Source organism: Globicephala melas, chromosome 4 (assembly GCF_963455315.2).
Source record: "Globicephala melas chromosome 4, mGloMel1.2, whole genome shotgun sequence".
Classification (NCBI taxonomy): Eukaryota; Metazoa; Chordata; class Mammalia; order Artiodactyla; family Delphinidae; genus Globicephala; species Globicephala melas.
In genome coordinates, this window is record NC_083317.1 from 58,794,637 (window position 1) to 58,811,616 (window position 16,980).

General features: G+C 39.1%; 1 protein-coding gene across 1 annotated transcript in view; it reads right to left on the bottom strand.

Annotated features, from left to right (window-relative positions):
• Positions 1 to 567: 567 nt before the first annotated feature.
• The window catches only part of CCDC80 (coiled-coil domain containing 80), a 34,361-nt gene continuing 17,948 nt past the window's right edge, over positions 568 to 16,980 (bottom strand). The window contains exons 4-8 of the mRNA XM_030836784.3: positions 13,586 to 13,722; positions 11,846 to 11,994; positions 5,853 to 5,956; positions 3,308 to 3,388; positions 568 to 2,222 (exon numbers count right to left, since the gene is read on the bottom strand). Coding sequence (XP_030692644.2) covers positions 1,876 to 2,222; positions 3,308 to 3,388; positions 5,853 to 5,956; positions 11,846 to 11,994; positions 13,586 to 13,722 — 818 coding nt within the window. The 3' untranslated portion in view covers positions 568 to 1,875. The remainder of the gene's footprint in view (positions 2,223 to 3,307; positions 3,389 to 5,852; positions 5,957 to 11,845; positions 11,995 to 13,585; positions 13,723 to 16,980) is intronic.

Below are 16,980 nucleotides of genomic sequence, written 5' to 3' on the forward strand. Positions count from 1 at the left end.
AGAAGAATTCTTGAAAAAGTAATCTCAGGTTATGAAAAAGTGTTGTCTTTCTTTGGGTGTAGGAACTAAAACCTTATTCATATTATTCTATAAGTAAATTTTCTATCATCCCTACCTAGTTTCCTTGGGAGATGAAACTCCCTCATTATTATATTTCCTGAAATTGAGACAATTTGTGGCCCTTAGAAATTGTCCCTATGTACTTTCAGAAAGAATCATAAAGAAAACCATTCTTATTGGCAATTTTAAGCTGTGCTTCACCTTGGCAAAAATGTAAGAGCAATGCACATCAACCTGGTTCTTGCACCTTCACCCTTCAGGCAGCTGGTACAGATTGTTCTAGAAGGAGAGAGGAGGAAAGCTCTCCACCATGGGAGAGGGGTAGGGTGGGAGCATAGTTTATATAATAAGAAAACTGTGTTCTGAAGTCACTTGTACTTTCTGGACCTCAGTTACCTGTAAAACAGGTAAGAATGAATGGTCTTCATAGAGAAAAAGGGACAAAACAAGTGATTCCTCAGGTTCATTGAGGTACAAATTCCACTTTTACTATAATTATAACAAAGTTCAGATGATGTAAAGACAAACTCGTACAAATAGGCATAGATAAGTTAAACGCTAGTAGTATTCACATGTGGCTTGAATGCAGTTATTAATATCTAGGCTCACTAGAGTTAATAACCAATTTCAAGACTATTTGGAGAATTAGTTGTTAATAACAGTGACAAAAAATAAGCATCCCCATTACTGATAGAGGCTGGCACTGTCCGGATGCTAAACGCTGGGGAATCTGATCACCTTAGGGCAGGCTCATACATGTTAGTTAATATTACTTGGTCTTTGCTGAAAAACAAAGAAAAGTAGGAAAGAAGGAAGGAAGGGAAAGAGGGAGGGAGGAAGGGAGAATATTTAGTTTATATGCCATATGTAAAAAATAAATGCTCTGTTTCAAAGACAAGGATTATATTCTGCAATCCAGTTACAATTTTATCCACTGTTAATTTAGTAACATTTTCCTTTGAAAACAAAAAGAACCCCTAAAAATAATCTCCTTTGTAATTTTATTTTACAAGGTGCCAGTATGATAATGGGCCCATTAGGGAGTCAAACGTGAAGAGTCAAGGTTTCCCATGCTGGAAATTCCATGGTACCTGATAGAACTCTGAAAGTAGCACCTCTAGATGCAGAGCCAGATTCTGGTGGTGATTTAGAAGTTCCTTTTCCCTGAAAAGACACTAAAAGTTAACAGAAACAGGGCAGGAAGTGGCTATGATAACAAAGCTGAGTTTGGTACTTGCCCTGGCTTTGGTAGCCAATATCACCGGACTCCTGTAGTATCAAACTTCAGGAAAGAAATTCACAGTACAGAGCAGAGCTGTCTTAATCATTTTTAGACTAACATTTCAAAAAGGGTTAAGAAGCTATCTGCTCTGTCTGTTCCATCTGCTCAGATGTTCATCTGAAAATATCTGTGCTGTGATCTTTAATTTTCTTTAACAATCATGGTTTTCACTTACCAATTAATACTAAAAATACTAAAAAGAGAGGTATAAATACTTACGCTATAGAATACTGTATTCCCATTCACATCCACCATATTAAGAAAAGGAAAATATCCATTTTCAATAACATTATTCAGCACCAGATCCTCTCCAGTTAGACAAACAATTCTTTTAAACATCTTTATGATTTAAGGCTTCAGTAACAACTCAAGAGTAGGCAAAAGTTTGCTATTTATTTAATCTTGGAAGAACACTGAAAGAAAAAGGCAGGGAATGTAGGCAGTGTGGAAGAACTCTCCTTTACATAGCTGGCCACATGTGGCTTCAACAGCTGCAGGGGAAACTGGCTGGGGCTAAGGTTACATATTTCTGTTCAGTAAGGGTATCCATGGTGGTAACTCTCATGATGACGGTAGTCATCCTGGTAACCATCCTGGTATCCTTGATGGTAACTATGGTAACCATAGCCTGCATACTCATCTTCTGGGCAGCGCATCCCCAGTGACTGCTGAATAGCCATTTCCTGTCTCCGGAGTTGCATCGAATCAATTAAATCGTACACAATCACCATGGACCACATTGGGGAAGGATACCAGGATTTCACATTTCCATCTTTTCCAACTAGAAGCATGGAGAAGTACTCTGGGCTCACTTGAAAATAGTTACGTATGTCTTTCACCAAATGGGCTGGTACGTCTTCTCGCTCCACAACAGAGCTCCCTGGAATAGGATTAGAAAAGTTGTTAGAGGATTGAAGAGGCAGCACTCAGGAAAGCATCAAAGTGAGAAGAAACCACTGTGAGAATAGAGAGAGGACCCAGGAGTCTCTTCTCTTCAGCTCAAAAATCCAATTTAAAAAGTTTGCTTGTTTTTTCTATTAGCAAAGAAATGTCCCTGCTGTTCTACAACATTATTAGTGTATCCAACTTTGGGGCACATAATGTCTCCTTATAGGAATGTTACAAAGTATAAAACCAGTCCCTTCGTTTAATCCTGGCAAGATCAACTGCTATAAAATTTGTCCCTAACAAAGATTATATTGTTTATATTTCTAAGTTTACTTCCAATTAGTTTAGTTTCTTCTTAGCGGTTACAGTTTTACTTTTGATGCTGTTGTCTTTATAACAAAACTTTTATTTCATTGTCAAAGGTGAAAAATACCAATTATCTAAGAGCTGGGAATATATTTAAACTATTATCATTAGTGAAAAGAAGAAAGCGAAGGGAGAAGGGCACTGAGACTTTCTGCGTATCTGCTCTGTCCAGCACTGTGCCAGGGATTTATCCACATTATCTCAGGTAAAGTGCTTGATCTTGGATGGAAGGACTGGGTTTACTTTCTGAAACTTTTAGTCACTGTCATTTTCTTTCAGCTTCTCTGAGCCTTTTAGTATATGTCCTCATCTGTTGCAAGGGAATCAGTGAGATATGACCTTTGTGCCTCGTAAAACTATTTCGAGAATTAAATGAGATAACATAGATGAAAATGCTTTGTAAGCCAATAAAGCCCCATGCAGACAAAAAAGAATTACTTATTTCAGTTAAGAAAATGGATATTTTTGCTGTCACTTATGATTTTTTTAGTAAAAACAATATTAGTGCTTGTGCTCTCCTTCCCCTTCTTCTACATGCATCCTGTGTACACACACACACACACACACACACACACACACACAGGCAAACATGAAGAGGGAGGATTTTGTGACCTTTCTTCACCTGAGGGGTACACCCACTGCTTACATATAAATTAACATAATTTAACTGAACTTATCAGTAGTTTATACTGTTTTAAAGTAATACTTTACCATTAATCGGGAACAGTTCTAAAACTCCCCCTACTTCCTCTCCAACACCTAAAAGCTTCAGAACAGTTATGTGGCGCAGACCTAAGAGAAAAAAGAAAGCCGTAGAATCTGTAAGTTTTCTTTCACCTCCAAACACTGGACGTCTGAGAATTAAAAATCTCTAAGTTTAAAAAGAATATAAAACATAACCTGATTAGGTAAAATAATTCATTTTTTTAAAGTTTTTTCATTAAAAATATATATTTAAATACTTATAACATCTTGAAAAAAGACTAATTGCAGATTTTGGGATTAACAACAGGGTCAGATGTGGTCTGGTTTTGTTTTGTTTTTGCAGATTGAAATAGAAGAATTTGCTTTTAAACTGTGATTCTCACTCTACTAAATGACAAAACAAAAATGAAGCCATCGGAACTTTAAAATATCTAAGATGATCTAAGCTGATTAGTGTTCTCGAAAAAAGTCATGCCTAAACAGCTTGCATGGATAATTTAATTTTCTCTCAAAGAAAAGACTACAGACCCTAGCCGTTGTGATTGTTTAAGAAATCATTCTGGCTTCCTCAAAGAAAAGTTTGTCAGTTTAAAGGGCAGGTTCTTAGCACTTTTTTAGAAGACTCAAAGGGGTAGCACAGCAGGCAGAGCTTGCTTCCCGGCCTCAGCTAAAGTTTCAGGAAAGGAAAGGAGGTCATGCCTTGGTAGCTTGCTGGAATTCTTTTGAAGATGAAGCGCATATGAAAAGATTCAGGAGAAAGGACACCGGAGGACAAGGAGGCTCTAGATTCATCCTATTCAGAGTTCGTGGTTTTAGACAAAATCCGAGCCTAGTCATGGTAGCAACTTGGAACGAAATATGAATGTTGACGGTGTTGACTGTCCAGGGGAGAAAACTGAAAGCCACCATGGAGGGCTTTTTTAAGGAAGAGTTGAAATCCAGGCAAAATGCTATTACAAAAAAATTTTGTGGCCTTTACTCTTCTCCCAGAGAAGTGAAGCGTTTCTGTTCTACATGTTGTTGAGTCATATTTTCAAAAGGGAAGATCATGAATTTAATTATTCCTTAAAAACATGACTTGTTCACATTTCCTGTCTACTGCAAAAGTGTTTGACTTGGGCTCTGCGCAGAGATTCAAAATGAAACATCACCTAATAGCTGCTGCAAAGACATCTTTAGAAAATTAGCAAACCATGATTTTATTTATATTCTTATTGTGGAGGGTCATTAACTGCTCTAAAAACTTCTGTCTTACCCAGCACTGTTGGTGGCTATACATAATTTAAATTTTGCCTAAGAATACTGGCACAATCAAATCTTCTTTACATATATTGATACAAGTTCTTAAAGCATTAACCTTGTTAATAGGAGTATAAATAAAAATTCACAAATTTTCTAATTGTTTTTACTGTTATGAGCTCATTTTCTGCCTTCTTTTGAGTTATTATTTCACATCTTAAAATTGAAATGTATTTATAATGTTCAGGTACTGGGTCATAGCAAGGGCCCAGGCTCTGGTAATGTTTTACAAGACTTATGCCACCACACCACCTTTTATAAATCAAACACAGTTTTATAACTAATAAATGATTCTTCTTCCTAATAGAAGTATCAAAAGAATAAAGATTCATCTATGTTCCAATTACGAATTTTTTAATCTGTGGCCCCCTAGCTACTCTTCCCCCCTCTAATGACTCTCTCAAAATTCTTCCTCTGCAGAGGTGTATTTTACATGAGACTTCAGTTGTGATTTCCACTTTTGAAATTGCCATTATCTCTTTGGTTCAAAACAGAACTTAGTAATAAGTTCTCTGTATTATGCATTTCCTTTCCTTTCTATATGTCCATATTCAAAATGATACTAGCTCTTTCTGACCACTAGGATAATAATGTTTGGTAAAGAAAGCATACATTAGTTTTCAAAACACTGAGCAATTTACTGCAAATAATGATAGTAATAATAAACTGCATTTCTCTTTGACCTGCTTGTCTTAAAGCATAAGGTTCTGTTTAACAGATCTTGCTGTCTTCCTGGTGCCCAGTTATAGATCAAAATCCTTTCTAAGGGAATGACAATATAGTACAGTGTGCTTCAATTCATTCATTAATTCCCAAAGCCATTCCTGTTTTACAAAAGATATTTAATCTGTGGAGAAGTACACCATGTTGGTACCTAATTATTACGTAAGAAAATGATAATACCTGAGTTTTATGATCTTGAGACAAGTTTTTAAAAAGTAAACAAGAAGACAACATAATAGAGATCACTTAAAGGAAAGCAGTAGGTATTTTCAAACACTTTAATGAAGAACCTGAGAGGGCAGAATATTGAGAAAAAAGAAAAAAGAAAAATAGACCCCAGTTGACTAAGATTTCAGTCTGAAAGCAACTTTATCCTCAGTATAACTGAGTAAGTGTCTAGGAATCTACAGTTTGGACTGGGGAATATTTGGATGACCTAATGTTCCATTTTAGAACAGACCAGGAAGAGAGTGGTATGGGAAAGCAGTGATGCTTTAAGACAAGCAGGTCAGTGAGGCTTCCCACTCACCAAAATTGCATGCCTGACCACTGAGGGCAGAGAGCTGCTGTGAATAGGCCCAGTCTTCATCATTAGGTGCTGAGATCACTAGCAACCGCCTCCTCCATCGGAACCTGGAAAAGAAGCAGAAGGCCACAACTGCTGCTTCAAACAATAGAGGCCAGTGTGAAAACGCAGAGGAACTTTGGCTGTCTTTTTTTTCCTGTGCCCAGAATAAAAAACAGTGACCCTTACAAATATTTCATAGCTCCTCAAAGCCTAATATTAAACGGTATTACCACATTTCTTGCACGTTTTCTTTTGTAACTTCACAGTCTGCCATACTGTGACATTTGCGTGATGTGTCAGGCATGAATCTGGTCATCAGGCATGAGTCTGGTCCCCATGCCTGATGAGGTCACTTAGGGAGAGACAAATCTCTCAGATATAATGAAAACTAGCTGATATTGTATGTTAACTTGTAGCAACAGAAATAAGGGAATCAGAAAATAACTGAAGAAAACTCAGGTTCTGGGGCTTCCCTGGTGGCGCAGTGGTTGAGAGTCCGCCTGCCGATGCAGGAGACACGGGTTTGTGCCCCGGTCCGGGAAGATCCCACATGCCGCGGAGCGGCTGGGCCTGTGAGCCATGGCCGCTGGGCCTGCGTGTCCGGAGCCTGTGTGAGGCCACAACAGTGAGAGGCCCACATACCGCAAAAAAAAAAAAAAAGAAAAAAAAGAAAAGAAAACTCAGGTTCTGGTAGAGTTCCCTAGGGTTTTTGGGTGGGGCAGGGATCAGTGAATATATGGACAGGAAATAGTATGGAGAAAAAGAACTGCATTTTAAGTAGATGACAGTGACAGGAAGAAGGAAAATAGGAAAGTGTCTTAAGGGGTCAAGGAGGGTTCCTGGAAAAACAAAGTCCTGTGTACCTTCCTCAATAGCCAGGGGCTCTTCCAGGGGCAAATGCTAGTTCTAAAATGTACCCTATCATCATAGTAAGAACCACCACTTACAGAGTACCCCTATGAAGCAGAATGGGGCTAAACCTAGAGCCATAGGATTTTAGATTATATGATAAACTTGTTTCTGCTCTTACAGCTCCAACACGGCAGGGCAGTGGAAAGAGCTTTTGTCTTACAGCCAGGAAGCTTGGTCCACATTTTGTCACTGCGACTTTTTGGGTTCCTTGAGCATGTCACTCTGTTCATCTAAGTCATTGTTTTTCCTTAGCTCTAGAATCAAAAAGAGCATCCACCTCAAAGAGGTGTTATAAGAATTAAACTCTAAAACCCATCAATGGAAGTTATGCATGTGATGGCATGGCTATAGATCATGTCTTATTCTGCAGGCTTCTTGATTTAGAACTTTGTCCTACTGATGGATAATGTCCATTTCCCCATTAACAGATCTTGGACATTATCTATCATGATGTCATACAACAACCCATTTAATCCTTATGTTTGTGTATCATTTTATAGCTCACTTTCACCTACACAATATGTGATCCTCACTAGAGTTCAGTGAGGGCGTGACTTGTTTTCCCCATTTCACAGATAACAAAACGAGGCTTAGAGAAGTGAGGTAACTTGCCTAACTAGTAAATCTAAGAGGTGGTACCGAAATACAGATTTCTCTGACTCCTGGTGCAGTGCTTTCCCTAGTCTACCCCCTCAGAGGTGCTGATGCTTGGCTGGCGCGTCAGGGTCCCAAAGAGGATAGGAAGGAGAGAGGGTGTGCATCCAACGGGCCGCTGCGTGCATTTGTCTCAAATTCCACCTTCACTGGAGAAGGGTTTTTTGCTTTCTGCCCTCAGTGCTGGTGACTGCGGGGTGTCAGTGCACTCATGGAGCCGGAAGCCAGTTGATTTTATTCATGGCTTCTCTCCCTGTGCCCCTTCAAGCCTCACAGTGAACAGGAGAGTTTTCAGTCCCAAAGAAAATGGCCTCTTAGGGGAATAGTGGTTTGGATGAATGAGAGAAAATGATAGTCTGATGAAATACAACCTCTGAATGGGTGCCTGTAGCAAGGCTCGCCAAGAATTGCTTGCTGTGACATTACATTAGCTTCCTCTGCTTGTTTTTCTTCAAAGGGAAAGAAAAACTAAAATCTCCACTGAGGATAGGAAGATGAATGTATTTGCATAAAGGAGGGGAGAGGAGAGTCTGAGACTGTCTGAGGTTTCCTGGGAAACGGAACAGTGACTGCTCTCGGATCACGAAAAGGGTCTCCTGTATCTTCCCTGCTTCCTTAGGAGGCATGCCAGACCAGCACCGGCACCCCAGCCAGCACCCAAAGCAGGCCAGCCTTCCTGGCCTCACACAGAGCTTCAGAGTATCCTGGAGGGAGCTATTTTGGGTGAGGTCTATTTTGGCTTGTTTACCTGTGTGCACCACTGAATGCTGTCAGACTGGAGAAGGATGGGATCTGAGACTCCCTGTCCCAGACACAATCAAGAGAAGGCCATTTCCCCTAAGTGATGATTCTTTATCCCACAGACATTTACATTAAGATACAAGGCCCCAGCTCCCAACACTGAAGGACAAATGTTAATGGAACTAACTTCTGTGGGAAGTAACAAGAGATGTGAATGTGGCCCAGATCCTTATTTTGGACAAACTGTTTTTCCGTCACTTTACTTTGTCAGTAAATGGAAAGTCTACAAGCTATGCACGTGTTTGCTTCTTTTAACTGGCATTTCCAAATTAGTGTGCATTTGCCCACTCTTTAGGGCTTCTGTCTCAGAGAAAGGTAATTATAGCCTGAATCATATGAGTGTCACTAAAAACTAGACTGGCTTCAGAGTCTGGTCAGCTGAAACCAGGCTGTATAGGCCCACCAACAACTCAGCAAATATGAAGGAAAATTCCCATTTGGATACTCCTTTATTTATAGAACAGTTAGGTAGAAAAAACATTTTTTTTTTTCAGTTCTTTTTGCCTGGGTTTCAGTTCTGAAGGTGTTTATTATATCTCCTCTTAGCTCTCCTTTGATGACAAAGTTCTCTAACTAGGACCTGAATAAATGGCCCTAATACTACTAATAACCACCATTTATTGATTACTTGCTTTGTGCTAGGTTCTAGCTCATTACCTTTAGTATCAAATTTACCTTTCACAACGATCTTAAGGATAGCTAAATTTATTATGCCCATTTTGCAAATGAAAAAACTAAAGCCCAAAGAGATTAAGCAATTAGCCCAAGGTCACACAGCTAATAAGTGGAGAAACCAGGAATCAACTTCAGGGCTGTCTTACTCATGCCTTTAAGTAACACACTATTCTACTTTAATTTTTAAGATCAGTGATAATTGTCAGCACGATGATTCCATGACCACAGGTCATAGATAGCCATAGGACATCTAACTTATAATCATATGCCATTCTGAATATCCATAAAAGATGTATGTTCCTGAAATAGTAGTGAATATAAGAGCTCACAAGTCTCTAACATTAGAAGGAAAATACATTTACATTATGTAGGGCCCTGTCCAGTTCAAAAGACTTTAGATGCAAAATATGTACAATGTCTTAAGAATCAAAAAAATACAAATTCAAGCCAGTGATCAACTTGAATGAGCATTGCAAGCTTTGTGAGTGAACAAAAGTGAGATAATGTCAGTTTTCCTTTTCAAGTTTTGAAACCCATGACACTGTGATTATAAAAAGACCCTCTGCCTGGAAATGGTGAAAATAATCCCTCAGAATGTCTGTAGTTGCAGGTCTCATGGATGGCCTAAATCCTTGGTTATAAGTAATATCAATGAACTAGATGGTTACTGCTTTAGAGATCAGGCTATGTGAGTTTAATGGGTTGGTTCAGTGGGTATGCCTCTTTCAGTCCTAGAAGATTCAGAATTAAGAAGAGGAAGTTTGCAAAGAATCAAAATCGTAGTAATAATATACATTTCTGATTTTCTTTATATAATTTATGTTCTTGTGAAACTTAAGAGAATTTGGCTTAAAATGATAGCCTTGAAACTCCAAACTAGAATGTGTAATTGAGTATTTGGTTTAGATGTATAGTTTTAGGTTGAAATCTTACTAAGCGTATACAGTTATTGGAACATCTGAGAAAACTTTAGATTCACTGTATTTACAAGATTAACTTATTAAACTTATGGCTCATTTAAGTACTCAGAAAGGTTTTGTTTATTTCAAGGAATTGAAAGAAATATATTAAATGTAAAATGGTTGTTTGGCATAATGACATTGTTTAATTACTGAGTTCATAAGTGAGATTAAACATTATTCAAAGCCCCTAAAGAGTGATAGTTAAAATTTGCCAGGTTATAAATAAAATGATAAGATTTAAAAGCCTAACTTAAAAGTTTAAGAGAAAACTAAGGTCTTGAATTTATAACTTGGATATATTTAACACTATTGGTTAAAATCAAAAGTAAACTTCTAAAGAATCTTTTCTGCCTAAAAAAGGAGAGAAAGGTAAAAGAAATAAAAGGAAGGGAAGGAGAGGGAAGGGGAGGGGAAGAAAATACCTCAAGGACAACAGCAAGCTCTTATCCTCAATCTTCTAAATCACTGACATCTAGAAGGATGACCTTGAACTAAAAGTTGATATTTCAGAGCCCCCAGGATTGGACAAGAAGCCATCGGCCCAGTAGAGCCCTAGAGCCATTTCTCAGCCAGGAGAGTGGCCGGAAGACTGACTGAGCCTTATGTCCTTAGGGAGGCATGCACCTTTCATCTCCACTCCAGGTATTTGCTCTGTACTGAAAATTTGGATGAAGGCAGAATCTTGGGTTCCTTTCAGCTCTGAAATCCTGTGGTTTTAGGAGTATCTTTCTTCACTTCAAACTCTGGGCCTCTGGGTTCACACTAAAATTAATTCACATTATATTTTCAAAACGAGTGTTAGATAAGAGCGTGGACTTTGGGAACCAGATTATCCTGGGGCCACTAAGTTCTAGAACTGACACTAGTTCAGTGATGAAAGTTATTTAATCTTCATTAGCCTGAGTTGTCTTGTCTGCAGCAAGACAGTAGTTACAGTATTTAGATCATGGGATTGTTGTGAAGATTAAACTCAGGAGGGAAGAAGAAGTGCTTGGCACAAAAGGTGATTACAGCAACCCTGGAGTGGAAGTAGGGCTACTTGCTGTCGTTATCCTCACGGGTGAGAGATTTTTAAGATAGGGTTAATTGGAAGCATAGGGGCAACATACCTAGAAAATTGTAAACTGAAAATTTGGATGAATGGCAAGTCCTATGCTCTTTACACATCATGTTGTTATCTCTTAAAAGACCCAAGCTTTCTGAATCTAGAGGAATTCAGATTATCCATTTCCTAATCACAGAATTCTTGATGCTTAGATGAAATTTCTGCATCCTTGCACCTCTTAAGGTCCCAAGGATTTGTAGAATTTTCATCCAACATGAGGGAAGGGATGGAGAAGGGAAGAAGTAGAGTGATTTTTTTTACACTCTTTTTGGTGTATGTACTAGAGTTTCCCTATAATGGTTTTCAATAAACCATACTCCCCAAGGAATCAGGGAGCTGGGTCAAGAGGATTTGTCCTTTTGAGGTCTTAGTGGAGCTTTTGTTCTCTGCAGAGTTGGAAGGAAGCAGAAAATCAAGCAGTGTTCCAAATCCTGTTTGGAACTAGAAAAGGCCCAATAAATATGTAAAATAAAAGTACACTATACAAAGCCCTCCAAATTGACTGAATGAATAAACTAACCCTCACAGAAGTTCAGAATTCTGTATCTGTGCCCAAAAAAAAAAAAAAAAAAAAAAAAAAAAGGCAGAAAAACAAGAAAAGACCTATCCAAAGCCACCCAATTAACACTCAAGCTTGGAGCTGACCCCAGCCAGCCTTGCCACCAGAGCAACTTCCAAAAGGACAAGACTAAGCCTGGTGGCTAGAGTGCCATGAAGAGGACAGACGTCTCACAGGGAAGGTCACTCTGCACACACATGTCTGCTCTGTGTTTCTCTGGGGTTTTCATTAGCTCACTCAGAACACTCTCCCGTCTGCCTCCTCGGGGTCTCCAAAGGTGATGTACCTGGATAGGAAGTTCTCCAGTGACTGCTTCTTGTCTTCTTTGCAAACAATGCCCTCCTTCTTCTGCTTTTCCATGTCTTTGATTCGGGACTGAAAGGTATCAATCACATCGAACACAGACTTCATTGCTATAGGCACCTCATAATATTGCTGTTGAAGGAAAAATAAAAAGTATATAATGTATGAAGGTGTTTCTTCCCTATGTCCAGAGGATAGAGAGCTTGAGAGAATTCAGGGTGGCTCCAGGGAAATCAGAGCCTGGAGGGCTCTTTGATTTATAAATTCTCTCCTGCAGTAGTACCTCTGCTGAGTTTTTGAGGTTTTGAATCCATGAAACAAAAGCCGTTACCTTCCATGAAGGTCTTAACTTCACTCTTTTTATTGGGAAGGGTCCATGCCTTCCTCACCACACATATTCTAGGCTCACTTCCCTACCTCTGGGACTAAGCTGGTTCCTCTTCACTATACAACTGGAGAGAAGGTCAGAAACACTGTACTAAACACAAGAAAACAAATGGAACAACATGTTAGAGTATCTGACCTGAGCAATAAGTGTAATTTTCCACCAGAAGGAGGCCTGCTCTGTGGTCATCAGAAATCTACATAAACTCTTTGTGATTCCCAGAGACTATTTTATTGAGTGAGCATTACTTAAAATTAGGTCATGTTTGCTTACGTATTCTCAGAAAAAAAGTTGGGGCTAACTTTTTTGGGGATAATGAAATTCAGTTTCCTGCATCAAAGCTGTCTGGACTTAGAACAGCAACCTGAGGTAGATTTGAGGGCTGGCTGATCAGCATAAGTGCCCTCAATGGGAATTTAGTAAATCATGGAATGTGAAAGCTGGCCGAGACCTTGGGGATCATCTAGTCCAACCTCTCACATTAACGGTGGCACAACACAAATGTGGAATGAATTATTGAAGGGATCTCTCTCTAGATCCAGAAAACTACTGCAGGTTGAATCAGCTATTCTAATAGTCCAGGCAGCTTTTTTTCAAAAGGATTTTCATGTAAGCATGGGCTCTGGAGTCAACCTGCGTGGGTATGAAGCCCAACACCAACTGGGTGAACTTGGGCAAGTTACCTAACTACTCTGGGTCTCTATTTGTCCTCTGTGAAACAATGATAATACTTGCTATTTATCTTAGAGGTTTGAGACAAGGATTGTAAACATCTGAGGTGAGTGCTTGACATAATGAAAGCACTCAATAAAGTTAGTTATTATTGTTAATATTATTATGACTACATGGCACAGTTTTTCAGGGTTCAGAATCTCTGTCCTTATCATAGGAAGAAAGTAGGTGTAAAACCCTACTGTCTTGCCCATGTTTGATCAGGAGGTAAACTTCCAGGCCCTTTCAAAGTAGACCTATGTTAAATCTGGGTTTTCTGAAAACAGAAGCTAAATACTCTTTACTTTTTATCACCAGGGCCTGGCTGGTGATAAACATCATAGCTATTCAACAATTGTCTGGTGAATGCATGACTTTGATGTTACAGAAGAATTTAGTCTGAGTCAAGTAGCTGGGCCGTAGGTGGTCATCCAATCCAATATTTTCCATAGACCACATTTCTAGACACAAATTCTACAGGACAGTGGGAACTATTTGGACCATTTCAAAACCTTCCCATTTATGAAATAACTTGTGCTTAGTCATATGTCTAATAGACTCATTGACAAAAAATTGAGTTGCTATCTTAAGGAATGTCACTGCATCATCCAAAACAGGAACCCATACCTTGACTCTCAGGTCCACATCGGTGAGCACCATGAAGAAGTCATTGTAGGTCATTCCATACTCCTTCCTTAGCTCGCTGATAAGATGCTGGTCTACCAAGTCCTCATCATCCACAACACGCATAGGTTTCTCATTATCTTAAGGCAAATGAAATGTGAATAAATATGGATGTGACAAAACAGAAATCAGTGGGAAACCAAAGGGTGGAGGCCCTGAGCCTTCATCCCAAGTTAATTAGAACAGTTTTTGTTAGTTGCACACATTTGACTAACATTTTGTTTGAACGAGCGTTTCCAAAGTGAACAAATAAATATAGAAACAAGTGAATAAACTCATTTTGAAAATCACTTTTCCAAAGATGATCAAACCGCCATCTCTGCCCACCCTGGTCACAGTGAATCAGAAGGAGCAACGTGAGAGTGAAGCTGCTGAGTCATCCCTGGAAGAAGACTGCCAACTCACTCTGGGGATGAGTCATCACCCTAGCTCACCAGGGAACCAGACCCAGATTCTTTGGTTAAGTTTTATTTCATTTTAAATTTTATTTTACTTTTAGTTATTTGTTTAAGTCTAAAATCAGTGCCTGTTCCTCCCACTTAGAGAATCACTTTGGGACTCAGTGAACTATGTCATTGCCATAGAGAAAAATAAAAAGCCTATGTTCAAATCTGGTCATTTGGCCTCAAAACAAGTCAAGCTATTCATAATATAAATTTTGTAAGTGAATACAATTTTAAGTAAAATGTTACTGAATTGATGGAAGTTTTTAGTGTTAGGTATTTTTTCAAATATCAAACCCTGAAAACAAATTATTATAATTCAGAATGGTTCCTAAAGGTGCTACTGGGTTAATGGGAAGTATGAACATGGCAAATTACTATGTCTGGAAAGCATTTTGGAAAAGATAGGATAGCTTTATTTACTTCTTCTCTCCCATACAGGTCACAGTGTTTCCCTCAACCCTATTAAAATTTTTATCTGCAAATAATCCCCTGTATTTTAAAAAAATGTACAAAAGTTAAAGTTAGCAAATATGTGATAACAGATCTATTACAGAAGGGAATCTATCAGTTATTATCAATACTGCTACCCAGTGAATAGTACTACAGTAGAAAAAAACACAATTTTGCAGATACAGAGGTTACACAGCTGAGTACCACAGACTATTACTCTTTTATTGATATAAAGGGGACAATTACAATTTAAGTATTACTTTGGTTTATTTGATTAGGATTGAAAGTATATAAGTTGAAAGTATATAAACAAAAAGCTTCATTCTCCCAAGCAGATCATAATGAGAGGGGAGAGAATGCTATCATTAATAAAATATAAATTAATTTAAAAGAATTGTTAGGTTCATGGTGTTGGTTTTTGTTTAGTATAGCTCACTGAATAAAAACAGCAACTTGCAGAATAAAGTGCATAGTATGATGTTATTCTTAAAAGGAAATAAAGCAAAAGAAAACATAATACATCTATATGGGAATATGCATAGGAAAAAGTCCAGAAGGACATACAGCTGATAAAAATGGTTGCCTCTGGGGAGTGGGAAGAGGTGAGGTAGAAAATTTCACTGTTTACTCCATGTAAGTCTATATTATTTAAATTTTAACAAGAAGCATATTTTACTTTGTGATTAATAACAACAACAATAATAATAATGAAGGAAATCTTTAAAAAACTGATTTGTAAATGTCCTCAACAACTAATGTTCTGATTCTAAGACCTTACAAACCAGATTTTATCTTGAACCTAGGAATTGCTATTTTTAATCCATAACATACATTCATTTTTGCTTTTGTTCATTGAACAAAATATTTGCTGCCAGTGTCCTAAGTTGATTCTGTGCTGGATGCTGAATTCAGAGATAAGTAACTTGAACAGAGTTCAAGTTCCTAAGTAGAACCACAATTAGAACATTTACATCTACCTAACAGGTAAAGTCACAAAAACCATTGAATGGCTGAGATGAAAGGAAATTGGAGACTGTAGTGGATTTCAAAAATGGTCCCAGGGCTTCCCTGGTGGTGCAGTAGTTGAGAGTCCGCCTGCCGATGCAGGGGACATGGGTTCGTGCCCTGGTCCGGGAAGATCCCACATACCGCAGAGCGGCTGGGCCCATGAGCCGTGGCCGCTGAGCCTGCGCGTACGGAGCCTGTGCTCCGCAACGGGAGAGGCCACAACAGTGAGAGGCCCGCGTACCGCAAAAAAAAAAAAAAAAAAATGATCCCAATTCTCCACCCTTCCCGATACTTACACTTTGCCCAGTAGCTGTAGCTGCCTGTTATGGTGGATGGGTTGATCCTGAGCTCATCTATATAACTTGCTTCGGTCAGGGTTAGCCAGTGTTCACATAAGTGATACAAATGGAGGCTAGAAATGGGCCTGCACATTTGGGATTCCTGCTGCTTCTGCCATTACCATGAGACTACATCCATACTAGCCTTGAAGAGGATAAGTCAAGCCAAGTTACTCTGGTCTCACCCCAGCCAGGGCTATCCCAGATCAACTGACAGCCAGTTGACCCCAGCCAAGATCAGCAGAACCACCTAACCAACAGGCAGCTGACTGCAAACACACGGGCAAGCCAAAGCTGAACCTTTCAGGCTTGCGACTCAATGAACGTTTAATGTCGTATGCCACTGAGGTGTGTGGGTCTTTATTACATAGCCTTATTGTGGCAATAGACAACTGCTACAGACAGTATCTGGCCCAACCCAGTCACATTACTGAAGATGAAACCAAGGACTGCAGTGGACACTCTGCAGTGCTGGCCAGATCCTACCTTCAGGACTAAAGCTGCTGTGAATGTTAGCAGCTGAATCCCTCTGAAAACTGCTCTCCTTAGAAAAGTGCTGCCTTTCCCCAAATCACACCCTTACAAAGAGACAGCCCACACTCAGTGGTTGCTGCAGGGGGGGAGGCAGTAGATATAACAGCTGCCCCCTTGCCTCAAAGTGAACAATGCTGAAGGGCCAATTGCATTCAAATTCTCTCTATCACTTTGCATCCCTCACCCCTCATAGGCATTATTCCTGAGAATACTCCCCATTAACCTCTTGCATGCAAATCTCAGAGTCTGTTTCCCAGAGAACCGACCTATCACAGACACCATGAAGGGAGCAATCTGCTCAAGTTCACATTGCTAGTTAATAACAGACTGCAGGTTAGGACTCAGGTAACATGACCTCACTCCCATCCAGTCCTCTCTCTACTTTCACAAAGTGCACCACACTCAAGGATAGAGATGACCCAAGAACAAGATTTAAACCAAATTTTATTCTACTAAGATATGGAGGGGAAAAAAAAAACCAACTTCATGGTCTGGATTCTCCCTTCAACTAGAATATTTTCTGAAATGATTTGATCAAACTAAAAATGATAAACAGAACATT